The 15,646-nt window shown below is 46.9% G+C and overlaps 1 protein-coding gene and 1 long non-coding RNA gene across 12 annotated transcripts in view; one reads left to right on the top strand and one right to left on the bottom strand.

Annotated features, from left to right (window-relative positions):
* LOC123375987 overlaps positions 1-13,372 on the bottom strand; it is a 52,582-nt gene extending 39,210 nt beyond the window's left edge. For 4 of the 9 annotated variants that reach the window (XR_006581657.1, XR_006581656.1, XR_006581652.1 and 1 more), the window contains exons 1-4: positions 13,244-13,371; positions 12,419-12,504; positions 11,975-12,070; positions 6,778-6,889 (exon numbers count right to left, since the gene is read on the bottom strand). This is a non-coding gene — a long non-coding RNA (uncharacterized LOC123375987). Of the gene's footprint in view, positions 1-6,777; positions 6,890-11,974; positions 12,071-12,418; positions 12,505-13,243 lie in introns of all 9 variants that reach the window. The other 5 variants (XR_006581651.1, XR_006581654.1, XR_006581650.1 and 2 more) reach the window with 2 other exon arrangements.
* The window catches only part of MTA1 (metastasis associated 1), a 174,678-nt gene continuing 172,216 nt past the window's right edge, over positions 13,185-15,646 (top strand). For all 3 annotated transcript variants that reach the window (XM_045027526.1, XM_045027527.1, XM_045027530.1), the window contains exon 1: positions 13,185-13,320. In XM_045027526.1, the coding sequence (XP_044883461.1) occupies positions 13,293-13,320 (28 nt within the window). In that variant the 5' untranslated portion in view covers positions 13,185-13,292. The remainder of the gene's footprint in view (positions 13,321-15,646) is intronic.

Here is a 15,646-nt window from a genome sequence, read left to right on the forward strand (position 1 = left end):
TTTTCAAAATGTTGAAATAACTTGGCTTTCTCAGATGTACAAATCAAAAACATGTTGTTGTCCAACAAGCCTCACACTTGCAAAAGCAAATTTTAAAACTTCTCTAGCAGCGGTGTATGACCAATATTTCAGGTGGATGGAGTTAGTTCTGGTACTGTTCAAGTGGAATCAAAATAGGACTTATAACAAAGCAACCACAACCTTAGCTACTCACAGGTGAGAGTGATGTTAGTTTTCTCTAATTATCACCTCCAGGTTACTTAAAAGATTATAGGCAGTGTGTAATTCACTGAAGCTACATAAGGCCAAAGGTTGCTGCTCCTGAAGCTAACTGAGGAACACACATACAGAGGCGGCTCTAGCCATTTCGCCGCCCCAAGCACGGCGGCATGCCACGGGGGTCGCTCTGCCGGTCGCCGGTCCCGCGGTTCCGGTGGACCACCCGCAGGCGTGCTTGCGGATGCTCCACCGAAGCTGCAGGACCAGCGGACCCTCCGCAGGCATGCCTGCGGGAGGTCCACCGGAGCCGCCTGCCGCCCTTCCAGCGACCGGCAGAGCGACCCCCCGCAGCATGCCGCTCCAAGCACGCACTTGACGTGCTGGGGCCTGGAGCCGCCCCTGCACACATAGCCAGTTGAAAAACTGGTCTCATTCTTTTGAGAGGGAGCAACTTGTGTCAGGCGACCCTGGTTGCCAGGGGTCCTGAGATTAAATCTTGGGCAAACCATCTGAGATGGGGAAGGTGGTACCTTTAAAGTTTATAAAATATTTCTCCAGACTAACTTATAAAATCCTTCACATGGGGGACATAGGCTCCAACACAGTGTCTTGTTGATAAAGCAGTCTATCTTAGGCCTTTTCTACACAGGAAAGTTGCACCGTTTTAACTTACATGGGTTTTAAAACGGATTTAGTTAAATTTGTATAAACTCCGTGTGGCCTAGCAAATAGAGCACTGGACTGGGACTCAGAAGACCTGATTCTATTCCCTGCTCTCTCACTGGCCTGTTGGGTGATCTTGGGCAAGCCAGTTAACTGCTCTGTGCCTCAGTTTCCCCATTTGTAAAATGAGAATGATGCTATTCATTTCCTTTGTAGTGTGTTGAGACCTACTGATCAAAAATACTAGACAAAAGCTATCCAGACTACTATTTTTTCAGTATAAGAATGTTTTTTTTCCAGTTTAGCTTAAGTCCATTGGGAACAAACTATGGCACAGCAGATTTAGATTAAATCTCAGGAAAAACTTCCTACCTCTAAGAACAGTAGGACAATGGAACAGACTGCCTAGGGAGGTTGTGAAAGCTCCTTCATTGGAGGTTTTCAAAAGGAGGCTGTAAAGCCATCTGTCTTGGATGGTTTAGACACAACAAATCCTGCATCTTGGCAGGGGGTTAGACTAGCTGACCTTTGGGTCCCTTCTAACCCTCTGGTTCTATGAAATTTCAGCTTAACTGCAATAAGCCTCTCTAAAACCAAAATAAGTATCCATACACCCAGGGATTGCACCAATTTAACTAAATCAGGTTAAATTCACACCTTGTGTTAAACTGGAGCATCTTCAAGTAGACCTTAAATTCAGGTCTGGGGTTCAAATTCTGGACATTCCCTGTAAGAGCGTGAAAGCTGTAGTCCCTTTAAATTTGATGACTGGGTTAAGCCTAAGTCATATGAGCAGAGATTTTCAAAGGAGCATAAGGGATTTAGGCATCAAAACACATTTAAAATTCAATGGGAGTTGGGCTTCTTGAAAGTGTCAGCCATGGTTCTTCCCCGGATGTACACCGTACATGGAGTCCAAATCAGAATTCTGGCTTTTTTGTCCAGTGCTCTGTCTCACCTTGGATATAATATCAGAGGGGTAGCCGTGTATCTTGCATCCGAAGAAGTGGGTATTCACCCACGAAAGCTCATGCTGCAAAACGTCTGTTAGTCTATAAGGTGCCACAGGATTCTTTGCCGCTTCTTTTGGATATAATGTAAGTGATGAAGAGAGTTCAGTGCGTACTGACCTAGGCATTTAAAAATATCCTGAACTGAAGTGTGCCTGTTCCTCTCCCATCTGGGGGCCAGGCCTTTCATAGAATCATAGAAGATCAGGGTTGGAAAAGACCCCAGGAAGTCATCCAGTCCAACCCCCCGCCCAAAGCAGGACCAACACCAATAAAATCATCCCAGCCAAGGCTTTGTCAAGCTGGGCCTTAAAAAACTCTATGGATGGAGATTCCACCACCTCCCTACATAACCCATTCCAGTGCTTCACCACGCTCCTAACGAAACAGTGTTTCCTAATATCCAACCTCGACCTCCCCTCTCCCTAGACAGGCTTATGTGTAGTGCTGGGGAGGAGCCGGTGGTCGTGGTACATGTAGGTACCAATGACGTAGGGAAGGGTAGGAGAGATGTCCTGGAAGCCAAATTTAGGCTGCTAGGGAAGAGACTGAAATCCAGGACCTCTATGGTGGCATTCTCAGAAATGCTCCCAGTTCCACGCGCAGGGCCAGGTAGGCAGGCAGAGCTTCAGAGTCCCAACGCGTGGATGAGATGATGGTGTAGAGAGGAGGGGTTCACGTTCATTAGGAACTGGGGAAACTTCTGGGATGGGAGGAGCCTATACAGGAGAGATGGGCTCCACCTAAACCAAAGTGGAACCAGACTGCTGGCACTAAACATTAAAAAGGTTGTAGAGCAGTTTTTAAATTAGGAGATGGAGGAAAGCCGACTGCTGCAGAGGAGCATGTGGATCGGACACAGACTTCTCTTAGGGGAGTGTCTGATGATAGAGAATCTCCAGGTTATAGTCAGGAGCAGAGGACGGAAGAGGATAATGTAAGGGCCGGATCAGATGATAAACAGTCACATAAAAAAGAATCTGGCACATCAGAAAAAGGCAGACTAATAAACAGGGACAAGTTTTTAAAGTGCTTGTACACAAATGCCAGAAGTCTAAATAATAAGATGGGTGCCTTGTGATAAAGGAGGATATTGATATAATAGGCATCACAGAAACCTGGTGGACTGAGAGCAATCAATGGGACACAATCATTCTGGGGTACAAAATATATCGGAAGGACAGAACAGGTCGTGCAGGGGGAGGAGCGGCACTATATGTGAAAGAAAGTGTAGATTCAAATGAAGTAAAAATCTTAAGCGAATCCACATGTTCCATAGAATCTCTATGGATAGAAATTTCATGCTCTAGTAAAAATATAACATTAGGGATCTATTATCGACCACCTGACCAGGACAGTAATAGTGATGATGAAATGCTAAGGGAAATTAGAGAGGCTATCAAAATTAAGAACCCAATAATAGCGGGGGATTTCAATTATCCCCATATTGACTGGGAACATTTCACTTCAGGACGAAATGCAGAGATAAAATTTCTCGATACTTTAAATGACTGCTTCATGGAGCAGCTGGTACGGGAACCCACAAGGGGAGAGGCAACTCTAGATTTAATCCTGAGTGGAGCGCAGGAGCTGGTCCAAGAGGTAAGTATTAGCAGGACCACTTGGAAATAGTGACCATAATACAATAGCATTCAACATCCATGTGGTGGGAAGAACACCTCAACAGCCCAATACTGTGGCATTTAATTTCAAAAGGGGGAACTATACAAAAATGAGGGGGTTAGTTAAACAAAAGTTAAAAGGTACAGGGACTCAAGTGAAATCCCTGCAAGTTGCATGGGCCCTTTTTAAAGACACCATAATAGAGGCCCAACTTCAATGTATACCCCAAATTAAGAAAAACAGTAAAAGAACTAAAAAAGAGCCACCGTGGCTTAACAACCATGTAAAAGAAGCAGTGAGAGATAAAAAGACTTCCTTTAAAAAGTGGAAGTCAAATCCTAGTGAGGCAAATAGAAAGGAGCACAAACACTGCCAACTTAAGTGCAAGAGTGTAATAAGAAAAGCCAAAGAGGAGTTTGAAGAACGGCTAGCCAAAAACTCCAAAGGTAATAACAAAATGTTTTTTAAGTACATCAGAAGCAGGAAGCCTGCTAAACAACCAGTGGGGCCCCTTGACGATCAAAATACAAAAGGAGCGCTTAAAGACGATAAAGTCATTGCGGAGAAACTAAATGGATTCTTTGCTTCAGTCTTCACGGCTGAGGATGTTAGGGAGATTCCCAAACCTGAGCTGGCTTTTGTAGGTGACAAATCTAAGGAACTGTTACAGATTGAAGTGTCACTAGAGGAGGTTTTGGAATTAATTGATAAACGCAACATTAACAAGTCACCGGGACCGGATGGCATTCACCCAAGAGTTCTGAAAGAACTCAAATGTGAAGTTGCGGAACTATTAACTAAGGTTTGTAACCTGTCCTTTAAATCGGCTTCTGTACCCAATGACTGGAAGTTAGCTAATGTAACGCCAATATTTAAAAAGGGCTCTAGGGGTGATCCCGGCAATTACAGACTGGTAAGTCTAACGTCGGTACCGGGGAAATTAGTCGAAACAATAGTTAAGAATAAAATTGTCAGACACATAGAAAAACAAACTGTTGAGCAATAGTCAACATGGTTTCTGTAAAGGGAAATCATGTCTTACTAATCTATTAGAGTTCTTTGAAGGGGTCAACAAACATGTGGACAAGGGGGATCTGGTGGACATAGTGTACTTAGATTTCCAGAAAGCCTTTGACAAGGTCCCTCACCAAAGGCTCTTACGTAAATTAAGCTGTCATGGGATAAAAGGGAAGGTCCTTTCATAGATTGAGAACTAGTTAAAGGACAGGGAACAAAGGGTAGGAATTAATGGTAAATTATCAGAATGGAGAGGGGTAACTAGTGATGTTCCCCAAGGGTCAGTCCTAGGACCAATCCTATTCAATTTATTCATAAATGATCTGGAGAAAGGGGTAAACAGTGAGGTGGCAAAGTTTGCAGATGATACTAAACTACTCAAGATAGTTAAGACCAAAGCAGATTGTGAAGAACTTCAAAAAGATCTCACAAAACTAAGTGATTGGAAAATGGCAAATGAAATTTAATGTGGATAAATGTAAAGTAATGCACATTGGAAAAAATAACCCCAACTATACATACAATATGATGGGGGCTAATTTAGCTACAACGAGTCAGGAAAAAGATCTTAGAGTCATCGTGGATAGTTCTCTGAAGATGTCCACGCAGTGTGCAGAGGCGGTCAAAAAAGCAAACAGGATGTTAGGAATCATTAAAACGGGGATAGAGAATAAGACTGAGAATATATTATTGCCCTTATATAAATCCATGATACACCCACATCTCGAATACTGTGTACAGATGTGGTCTCCTCACCTCAAAAAAAGATATTCTAGCACTAGAAAAGGTTCAGAAAAGGGCAACTAAAATGATTAGGGGTTTGGAGATGGTCCCATACGAGGAAAGATTAAAGAGGCTAGGACTCTTCAGCTTGGAAAAGAGAAGACTAAGGGGGGATATGATAGAGGTATATAAAATCATGAGTGATGTTGAGAAAGAGGATAAGGAAAAGTTATTTACTTATTCCCGTAATACAAGAACTAGGGACCACCAAATGAAATTAATAGGCAGCAAGTTTAAAACAAATAAAAGGAAGTTCTTCTTCACGCAGCGCACAGTCAACTTGTGGAACTCCTTACCTGAGGAGGTTGTGAAGGCTAGGACTATAACAATGTTTAAAAGGGAACTGGATAAATTCATGGTGGCTAAGTCCATAAATGGCTATTAGCTAGGGTGGGTAAGAATGGTGTCCCTAGCCTCTGTTCGTCAGAGGATGGAGATGGATGGCAGGAGAGAGATCACTTGATCATTGCCTGTTAGGTTCACTCCCTCTGGGGCACCTGGCATTGGCCACTGTCGGTAGACAAATACTGGGCTAGATGGACCTTTGGTCTGACCCGGTACAGCCGTTCTTATGTTCTTATGCACTGCAACTTGAGACCATTGCTCCTTGTTCTGTCATCTGCCAGCACTGAGAACAGCTGAGCTCTATTCTCTTTGGAACCCCCTTCCAGGTAGTTGAAGGCTTCTATCAAATCCCCCCTCACTCTTCTCTTCTGCAGACTAAACAAGCCCAGTTCCCTCAGCCTTGCCTCACAAGTCATGTGCCCCAGCCTCTGATCATTTTCGTTGCCCTCCATTTTCCATCCGAAAATCAGTACACACTCCCTCTCCGCTGCTGTAGTTCAGACATTCAGCATGAAATGATATGTGCCTTAGGATCAATGAATGGACAACTGTCCTTGGGATTGTCAGAAGAAGCATGGATGGGGTCAGGAGGGAGGACATGTACTGCAGGGGCCATAAGCTTGGTTCTGCCTGAGGAGTGGGATGGAACGAGGGATATGGAGGTCAATGCATAACAAAGATGCTGCCATTAATTGGCAGGAGTCAATTTACCTGCAAGCTTTCTCCACACAAACACCTTGGTGTGCATGCTCAGTTTTCCCTGTGGAAAGGTTTCAGGTCTATAGTTCACTCTGGAAGGGGCTCTCAGAGAGAAGGTATTTTTTGTCTAACACTTATCCACAAAATAGTTCTTCCCCAGGAGGTGCACACGTTCATTTTCTCTATGAAAAAGGCCAAGATACGGGTTTTGTCCTTTCAAAAGATTCACACGTATGAGACTCCACATGCAAAGTCTCAACAGAATGTTTTCTGTCAACAGAGCTTTAATGACAAATACTGGGCCATGCCCTTTGCCCTGTCCCACAGCTCAGCAGGGGATTCCCCTAGCCCAAGAACAGTCTTCCCTTCCCTTGATAAGCACAAACCAGCTCCTCTCATTTGCAATTGTATAACATACCTGTGGTAACTGCACAGAAAAATCTTCCCAAAGATTCTCAAAACAGTGGTCACTGGGCACTTGCTAGCAGTAAATGATGAGGTGGCAGGTCACATGGTGTTGGCTCCTCCTCCTTGACAAGAGTGATCATGTGCTTGTTAAAAAGTATTAAACACGTCTTGTCATGCCAGCTAGGAGTTTTATTACAGAATTTTAACAAATAGCTGACATAAAACAGCTCAAAATGAATACCACTCCCACCCACTGCTACTGCTTACAGGAATTGTACTAGGTGTATAGCACCAGCAGTAGGTTAAGTGGATATTAGCAACAATACTATCACTTTTCCAGGCGCACATGTCCAACGTATGGTAACAAAACTCATATAAAAGCTAAACCAAATAACCTTATCTTGCATTTTACTGGAAGCTCAGGTTCTTTCAGATAAGCAAGTTCAGCTCTGGGAACTTATGGTGACAACGTCCCCACTGATTTTAACTGCCATGGTGGAGTATGGAGTAAGAGGCACCTCTCAGATAACAAGATCCCCCCACTGAGCTTCAGCTGAATGCAAGAAAGCCAGGCCAGAAACTTGAGTGCAGGTGTTATGTATCCATGTTGTCTGTGACTCTCTGGAGATGGGCAGCTGTGTTCTCCATTAGAAGGAACTCCCAAGTGGACTTTAGAAGTAGTCACAAGTAGAACACACTGCAGCAATCCAAGATGGAACTGACATGATGTAGAGGAGAGTTGTTGGATCTTCACTGGAGGGGAAATGGATGTAGGGCTCTGGACAGAGGCAGATAGTGAAAGGGAATATGGTCCACAGATGGTGTTTGTCAAGGATTAGAAATCAGCGAGGAGGTAGGAATCAAAGAGTAGTAACAAATGTCATTTGCAACTTGAAAAGAGGTTAATGGATGCCCACAAGCATCTGTACTAGGAGGACTGGTGGTGTTAAATAGTTTAATGATTGGGGAAAGGGGAGGAACAGTGAAGTATCAGTTTGTGATGGACATGCAATTATTGGGGAGATAGCCCAAACACTGTGATTGGTGATGCTGATTTCCTGGGATCTGTATCCAAATAAAACACTTATAAACAGAGTGGTGCTGTTAAAGTCAAGAGCTGCACTACTGTTAAATTTAAAACTAATTCAGGGGTGGAGATGACTTGTAACGATTTGTAAGATCATTACAGTTAAGTTAGAGCAACTCAGGGTCCTGTTCACTAGTGCAGGGAGACATAAGTTGTCTAGGCAATTTAAATCCAATACTAGTCACAACAGCAAGGAGTCTATGTGTGTGTGTGTGTGGGGGGGGGAATCACGTTTGTTATAGGGCCCATTACCCGTACCCACTAGACTAAGCCACGTCTGTTCAGAAAGGCCCCACACAAATGCACAGAAGAAATCCCACTGTTTCTCAGAATGAGCAATGGGAGAGAATAATATGATCGTGCATTACTGAGCCAACAGAATGCTGTGTGACTATAGTGCGTATTATGAAAAGATAGGAGCATACCGTTATTTGTACAGAAGTGGCTAAATAAAACTGGAGGTGGGGGGAGAGGTATATTCTTCTCATTTGATGCAGGACCAGGGATGGTGGGAAGTTGGGGAGAGAGGTGGCTTAAGTTTTCATCACCTTTGCAGCCTCTTTCTTGTGGAGTTGGCTCACGGCCACTTTGGTTCCTGGTGCAACATACAGCTGTCTAAATTGGTGTCAATGACATCCTGCTGCTTATAATCCCAAGAAGTTGGAGAGGAATGGGGGAGTCAGTGTAGAGTCATTGCCCCAGTGTTGTGCCACCTGGGCATTCCCAGGTAGATAGTTAAGCCTGCTTTCTGGCTGTGTTGTGCCACCAGAGCAACACAAAATAGCTGTACTGAAGGGGAGAATTAGGGGCTTCCTCTCTAAATGAGCAGATGCAATAGTATTCTTCTCACTAGATACAGCTAGAGGAGTCTGGCAAGTACGGCTCTATTCTGGCAGTGACAAGCTGACAATTGTATCACTACTTGGCAGATATGGCTTTCACTGCCTCCTGTTCAGCATTTCAAATGTCTCAGAAATCATCCAAAGAGAAATGAGATTCGATGCGGCCAGCAGGGAATGAAGGTTTATGTGGATGACATCATAGGTAAGGGAAGCCTGTGGAACAACTTAACCTAAGGCTAGAGCAAGTTCTGAAGGCTACGAAGGATGCGGGACTAAAATTAAAAAGATAAAAATATATGCAACAACAAACTGGCTATGGTTCTTAGGACATAGGATTGATAAAGAAGGGGTGGGGTTAGCAATAGAAACAAAGCCATAGCTGAAAGGTCGCCTCCTACAATCAGAACTGGGGCTGTTCCTCCGTATGGCTGAATGCTGGAGAATCTTCATACTTAATCATTCTCAAAAGGCCAAGTCTTTTATGAATTGCTTAAAACTATGTGTGAATCTGGAATAAAGCACAGAGGCACACTTGTGGGGTTTTAAAATATCTGCTGACCACATTTAAACTGTATTTTATGATCTACAGTTCTTTCTACATATGCTGGTAGCTATGGTATTGATGGGTTGTTACTCTAGTTACAGAATCTGTGGAAATTGAGCAATTGGAATATGATTTAGAAAAATACTGGTTTGAAATTTTCAAAGTCAACTAGAAGACTTAGCCCCAGAACATTTGTAGGGCTAAATACCCTAGAGGGCTTTGCAAATCTTGACCTATTATGCATTCAGATTCCAAGAGCAGGTGTGCTCAAAGAGAGAGAATGTCTAGCAAGCATGTGGCCATGTAAGAGAGTCACAGGCCACATGTGTGAACTTGATAATGTCATATTGGTGACAGACCACAAAGTGCTTGTATTTTTAATAAACAGTATAGACCCAAACAAGATACATATTAAATACCAGAGATTGCTCATGTGTTTGAGATATAAATGTATTGCAGAATAGACACATAGGTGACTGTCCACCTTGTTAGAAAGACCACAGAGGTGACTGACACTGCACCGAGGAGCTCTAGCAAGCACCCAATTCTCCAGAGGCGTGGGATGATGTAGAAGCCCACATATGTGCTACTTAGCATATCCACTCACTCTCACTACAGAACTGATTCAAACAGCTGCTTGGGCTGATACACCACCGGAAACCAAGGTTATGGTTGGCTTAATTATTTATCAGAGGTTTAGCATCCAGTCTATGGATTTGTATGTTATGAAAGGTGAACTTTCTGAAGATGAAGGTTGATTACGTATAGCATTTGTACTGTGTTCTTACAGTCCTTGTAAAGGATACATTGGGGGGAGGGATAGCTCAGTGGTTTGAGCATTGGCCTGCTAAACCCAGGATTGTGAGCTCAATCCTTGAGGAGGCCACTTAGGGGTCTGGGGCAAAAATTGGTCCTGCTAGTGAAGGCAGGGGGCTAGACTCAATGACCTTTCAAGGTCCCTTCCAGTTCTAGGAGATTGGTATATCTCCAATTATTACCTTACATGAGGAATATTAAGCCCTCAGAAATGCTGGAAGGAGCCCTAATGTCCATGTGATAGCCCACTTGTAGGGTGAAAACATTAATCTTGCAGAATGACCTGACAAACACAACTCAAAAAATTTCCCATTGCCACAGGGCTACCCAATAGGCTTTGGAAAAGAACACTAGATGTGTGTGAAGAGGAGACATGCTTGTTTGGTAACCACTATTTTTCTAGATTTGTAAGAAGTCCACTTCTTGCTAGACCAGGGGTGGGCAAACTTTTTGGTCCAAGGGCCACATCTGGATGAGGAAATTGCATGCAGGGCCATGTGAGGGGGGGTGCAGGAGGGAGTGCAGGATGTGGGGAGGGGATGCAGTGTGCAGGAAGGGGCACAGGGCAAGGGGTTGGGGTGCAAGAGGGGGTGCAGAGTGCAGGAGAGGGCTCAGGGCAGGGGACTGGGGTGAAGGACAGGTTCAGGGTGTGGGCTTCAGCCTGGCGCTGTTTAACTTGAGCAGCTCCAGAGTGGCAGCGGCATGCAGCGGGGCTAAGGCAGGCTCCCTGCCTTCCCTGGCTCCACGCCGCTCCTGGAAGTGGCCAGCACCATGTCCTTGCGGCCCCTGGTGGAGGGGGGGCAGAGGGCTCCGTGCACTGCCCTTGCCTGCATATACCTCCCCCAAAGCTCTAACTGGCTGCAGTTCCCTGTTCCCAGCCAACGGGAGCTGCGGGGGGTGGTGCCTGCAGACGAGGGCAGCGCACAGAGCCCTCTGTCCCACTCCCCCAGGGACTGCAGGGACATAGTGCCAGCTGCTTCCAGGAGCCGCGTGGAGCCAGGGCAGGCAGGGAGCCTGTCTTAGCCCCGCGGCGCCATGGGCTGGATCTGGCCCGCGGGCCGTAGTTTGCCCACCCCTGTGCTAGACCCACCAGTAAACAGGGCTTAGCAAAGTAAAAAGAATTTTTTCTCAATTTGAAATCTGGAAATAATTTCTGACAATGGGACATAAGTTGCCAGTTCTGAATTCCAACTTTGGGGGATATAGTACGTCAAGCACATTAACTCCAGTCTTCACCACCCACAAAGGAATGCAGTGGCAGAGAAGACAGTAGATATTAGAGAATTCTACAACAAAAAGACCCCGTACTAGCTCTGCTGAGCTGTAGGGCAAACCTTCACGTTAGTCATCAGAGTTAACTCAGGGCAGCTGTTCATGGGTTGACAGCTAAGAACAACATTGCTATTCTCAGAGGTAAATTTTAGGTCTGAGTGGCCCTGGTCAAAGGATGTGAAGCTGAGAGGCGCCAAATCTAAAAGGTGTTTTCTTTTGGCTTTCTTCTTTAACTGTCAGAATACTGCCTGGAGCTTACTCAAAGGTAAACTAGGAAACTCAGACCTGAAAAAACTGGATGAGAAGTACTGAACACCACTAGCTCCTAACAGCGGAACAAGCTGCACACAGAGATTCTATTTGGTCAAAACTAATTAAGGAACTCGGTACAGAGGAAGAGGAAGTATCTTCAGCTGGTTCCAAGCCCAGCAGGACTGATGTGACCCTAACTGCAATGGTACTATCACCACTGCCTTAGTGAAGGGAGGTAATCCTGTTGAATCCTACTGAACAGCACTTTCCCTCTCTGGTATTTGAATTTTCAAATGACTCAACTGGACAAAACCCTCCTCAAGGTCAGAAGACAAGACCTAACTGTAGGTGGAGCTGGGATATTTAATTTTTATTTATTTAACATTTTTATTACCTTGTTTATACTGGGGGAAAATGTGAGGATATGTGTCCTTAAATCTGTAGCAGAAAGCCAGGCAGTTGGAGGCTGAAGGACAGTTGTAGGAGATGCCTATAGGGAAATAGAAAGAGAACAACTTTAGGAATAATTCTGTTTTCTTTAGTTTAAAACAGTTCTGTGTTAGAAGAAAGTAACTTTTTCTGTGGGGGCATGATGCTAACTGCTTGGGTTTAGGAAGGAACTCTACTTACATGGGCATAATATTCCTTTATTGGTCCATTGGAGTTTACTCCATTTCAAGCATCTAGTTCTCATCTTGCCACCAACTGGGTTATCTATAATCTAATAATAGGCTAGGATCAGCTGTGGACCCAGTAGGCCCCTAAAGCAGCAATATATTTTGGCAAAGGTCAGGCATACTCCTTCAATTGATGGTTCAGCCCAAGCCTCCATACATACATCTTAATGCTTTCCTTTTTCTTCCATCTCATCTGGATTGTGATGTAGTCAGTTCTCTTTCAGCCAGAGCTCTATCTTGGTCAGGCCTGGGGAAAATAATGATGTTGTATAGTACAATTACATGGACAAAAGCCTTAGTACTTTGTTTCATCACCATATTGCTGCTACTGCAACCCTTGCCCTCTTCAGGGATCTGCTGGGTGCCTCTCCTCATTGCCAACTCTGTGCTCCCTCACTCAGGGGCTCCCTTTCCCCAGCTGCCCAGAACTGCTGCCTCCCTCAGGAGGAAAGTCCCCACCCAAGGGTAGGGCCCTGTTCTTGGTTTAACTCTGACCCCGACTCACTATCTGCTGCAGGGTGTGGAGGTGTGATTTGACAGACAGCAGGGGATGAGTAGGCCTAAGGCTGCCACTATGGCCTCTCCTCCTTTGCCCCATTCTCCTGCCTCCCTTTTCCAGCACTTCCTACCCCATCCCCCACCTTGCCTCCTTTCCCATCCCCCAATTCCCTCTGATATCCCACTCGCCCCCCCCCAGTCCCCCTGCTGCCCCTTCCCCTCAACTCCCTCTCCCGCCTCCGGCCCCAACATACTCCCAATCCTGCCCACTATCTCCCGCAGCTCTAATCTTCCCCCCACTCCCCCCCGGCTCGAATCGCCCCTCCAGCCCGCACAGTCCCCCGGCTCTGATCTGCCCCTTCCCCGCACTGCCTCAGTCCAGGCGCCCGCTCCCCCATCGGCGCGGCCCCTTTAATTCCCTCGCTCCTCTCCCCCTCCCCCTCCCCCTCCCGGCCGCTCCAGCCTCCATTTTCCAGCGGATCCGGCACCTGGAGGCAACGGCGGCGGCGGGAGCGGCCCAGACCCCCCAGCCCGGGCATGGCTGCCAACATGTACCGGGTCGGAGGTAAGTCCCCCCCCCTCCGGGGGCCCGAGTCTTCCTCCCCCCCGCCGGCCGCTCCTCCCCGTGGGCGAGCGGCGCGTCACGGGCCCCCCGCCCCGCCGGGAGCAGGGGGAGTCCGGGCAGGGGGCCGGCGGGGACAGGGTTTGGGGAGGAGGGGCAGAGTTGGGGGCTGGCAGGGGATGGGTGCGGTGGGGCCAGGGGGCTGTAGGGGTGGGAGTAGAAGTTGGGGTGGATGTGGGGCGGGGCTGGGTGGGTTTGGGGATTGTAGGGCTGGGGGCAGAGTTGGGGGCTGGCAGGGGATGGGTGCCGTGGGGCCAGGGGGATTGTAGGGGTGGGAGTAGAATGTGGGGTGGGGCTGGGTGGGTTTGGGGCTGGTGGGGGCAGAGTTGGGACGAGAGGTGGGGGGGCTGTGTGTTTGGGTGTTATGGGGTGGAGTTGGGGGGCTGGCAGAGGATGGGTGTTCCAGGGCCAGGAATTGTAGGGGTGGGGGTAGAATTTGGGGCTTGCGTTAAGGAAATTGGGGGGGCTGGGTATGTTTACTGATTGTAGGATGGGGGCTGGTATGCGATGGGCGCTCTGAGGTGGGAAGGGGGTTGTAGGGATGAGATGGGGAGGGTTAGTGTGTGTGGAGTTGGGGGAGAGGCGGGTGGGTGGGGTTTAGGGCTCTGGTGCCGGTAGAGGAAGAGTGTCATGGGGCTGAGAGGGTATTAGGGCTGGGGAATTGGAGGGGGAAGGTTCATGGGGTGTGTGGGGTGAGGGAGTGGGGTTGGATGGGGTGCAGTGCTGAGGGTTGTGGAACTAGGGAGATGTGTGGGAGCAGAGTTGGGGGTGGGGGAGTGTGGAGCAGAGTTGTGGGCCAGAGTTGTGGGCTGAGTGTTGGGGATGGGCTTTCAGAGTAGGGTTGTGGGTTGATAAGTATGTGGGGGGGTGCAGAGTTGGGGGATGTAGGAGTGAAGAGGTGCTTGTGTGGCTTTGCGTGGGCTGAGGTGGAGGACTAGGAGAGGCTTTCTTAGTAGTTCATACTGTGTGGGTGGGGTGCTGTGGGTGCATGGAGTATGGATGTTTGTGGAAATAGTTCTGCTGGTTTCTGTCTTCTCTCCCCACCATTGTTTTATGGTGGGTTTTGCTTGACTCCTACCTCTTCCGTTCTAGGCATCCTGCTCAGAGTCCCACACTTCTGTCTGACTGTCCCATGTTTAACTCATGTAAGGAGAAAGGAGAGGATACAGGAGTATGGGGTTGAATTATAGGGAATTTAAACTTTGAAAGGGTGGCCTGGTGTGGATTCATCCTTAGCTGGTTTCCTGGATGACAGCTGTGCTGTGGAGCTTTCTTAGGGCTAGTCTACACTTACCTGCCAGGTCGACGCGGTGAGTTCGACTTCTCGGAGTTCGAACTATCGCGTCTAATCTGGACGCGATAGTTTGAACTCCCCGCGCGCTCCGGTCGACTCCGGTACTCCACCACTGCAAACGGCGGTGGCGGAGTTGACCTTGGAGCCGCGGACTTCGATCCCGCGGCGTCTGGACGGGTGACTAGTTCGAACTAGGGTACTTCGAGTTCAGCTACGCTATTCACGTAGCTGAACTTGCGTACCCTAGTTCGACCCCCACCCTTAGTGTAGACCTGCCCTTATTCCTGGGAGTGAGGTGGGGAGGAATAGTACAAGGGGGTTCTGTTCTGTATCAGCCCCCCACATCTAAGAATGCCCCATTTCCTTTGGCATCCAGAGGCCATTATGGTGCTATCAATTCCAGGAAAAATGGATTAATGAAGAAGATATGGCAGGAGTGACAGGCAATGCAAAGAGTGGCAGGAGACCAAGTCCTAGTCCTGGCTTCCAACTATTGTCCTTTTTCCTAATCTTTCTCCCTCACCTTGGCCTAGCTTTTATAGTCTCTTGCTTTTGTCTCCCCATTAGGTACCTCTTACTTTGTCACATCTATCCACATCTCTGATTGTATTTGGCTTGGTGAGGAGATATGATGTGGCTCTCATCTGTCATAACTTTGCCTCTTTGGCTTCAGAGAATGCTGAGCATAACTGCTATGGATTGGGTTTATTGAGGGCAGGATTTTGAAGGAGATAAATTGTACAGGTTTGTGTCTCTTGGTTCCTGTTGTGATTTATAAAACAGATTACTTCACATGGATTGACCATTTGTTTGGCATTTAATTCAGTCTCACAGGTCTTGCTGGAATCTCATCTCTGGAGCATTGAATGCCAGGAACCCTGTTCTGTGGGTCATATTGTTTAGGGAAAGGCTATTAGCCAAAGTTACCACTCCCCATTATTTTACATATGGATGGGGCCTTTACTTGACACACAA

The sequence above is a fragment of the Mauremys mutica genome, chromosome 8 (genome assembly GCF_020497125.1).
Source record: "Mauremys mutica isolate MM-2020 ecotype Southern chromosome 8, ASM2049712v1, whole genome shotgun sequence".
Lineage (NCBI taxonomy): Eukaryota > Metazoa > Chordata > Testudines > Geoemydidae > Mauremys > Mauremys mutica.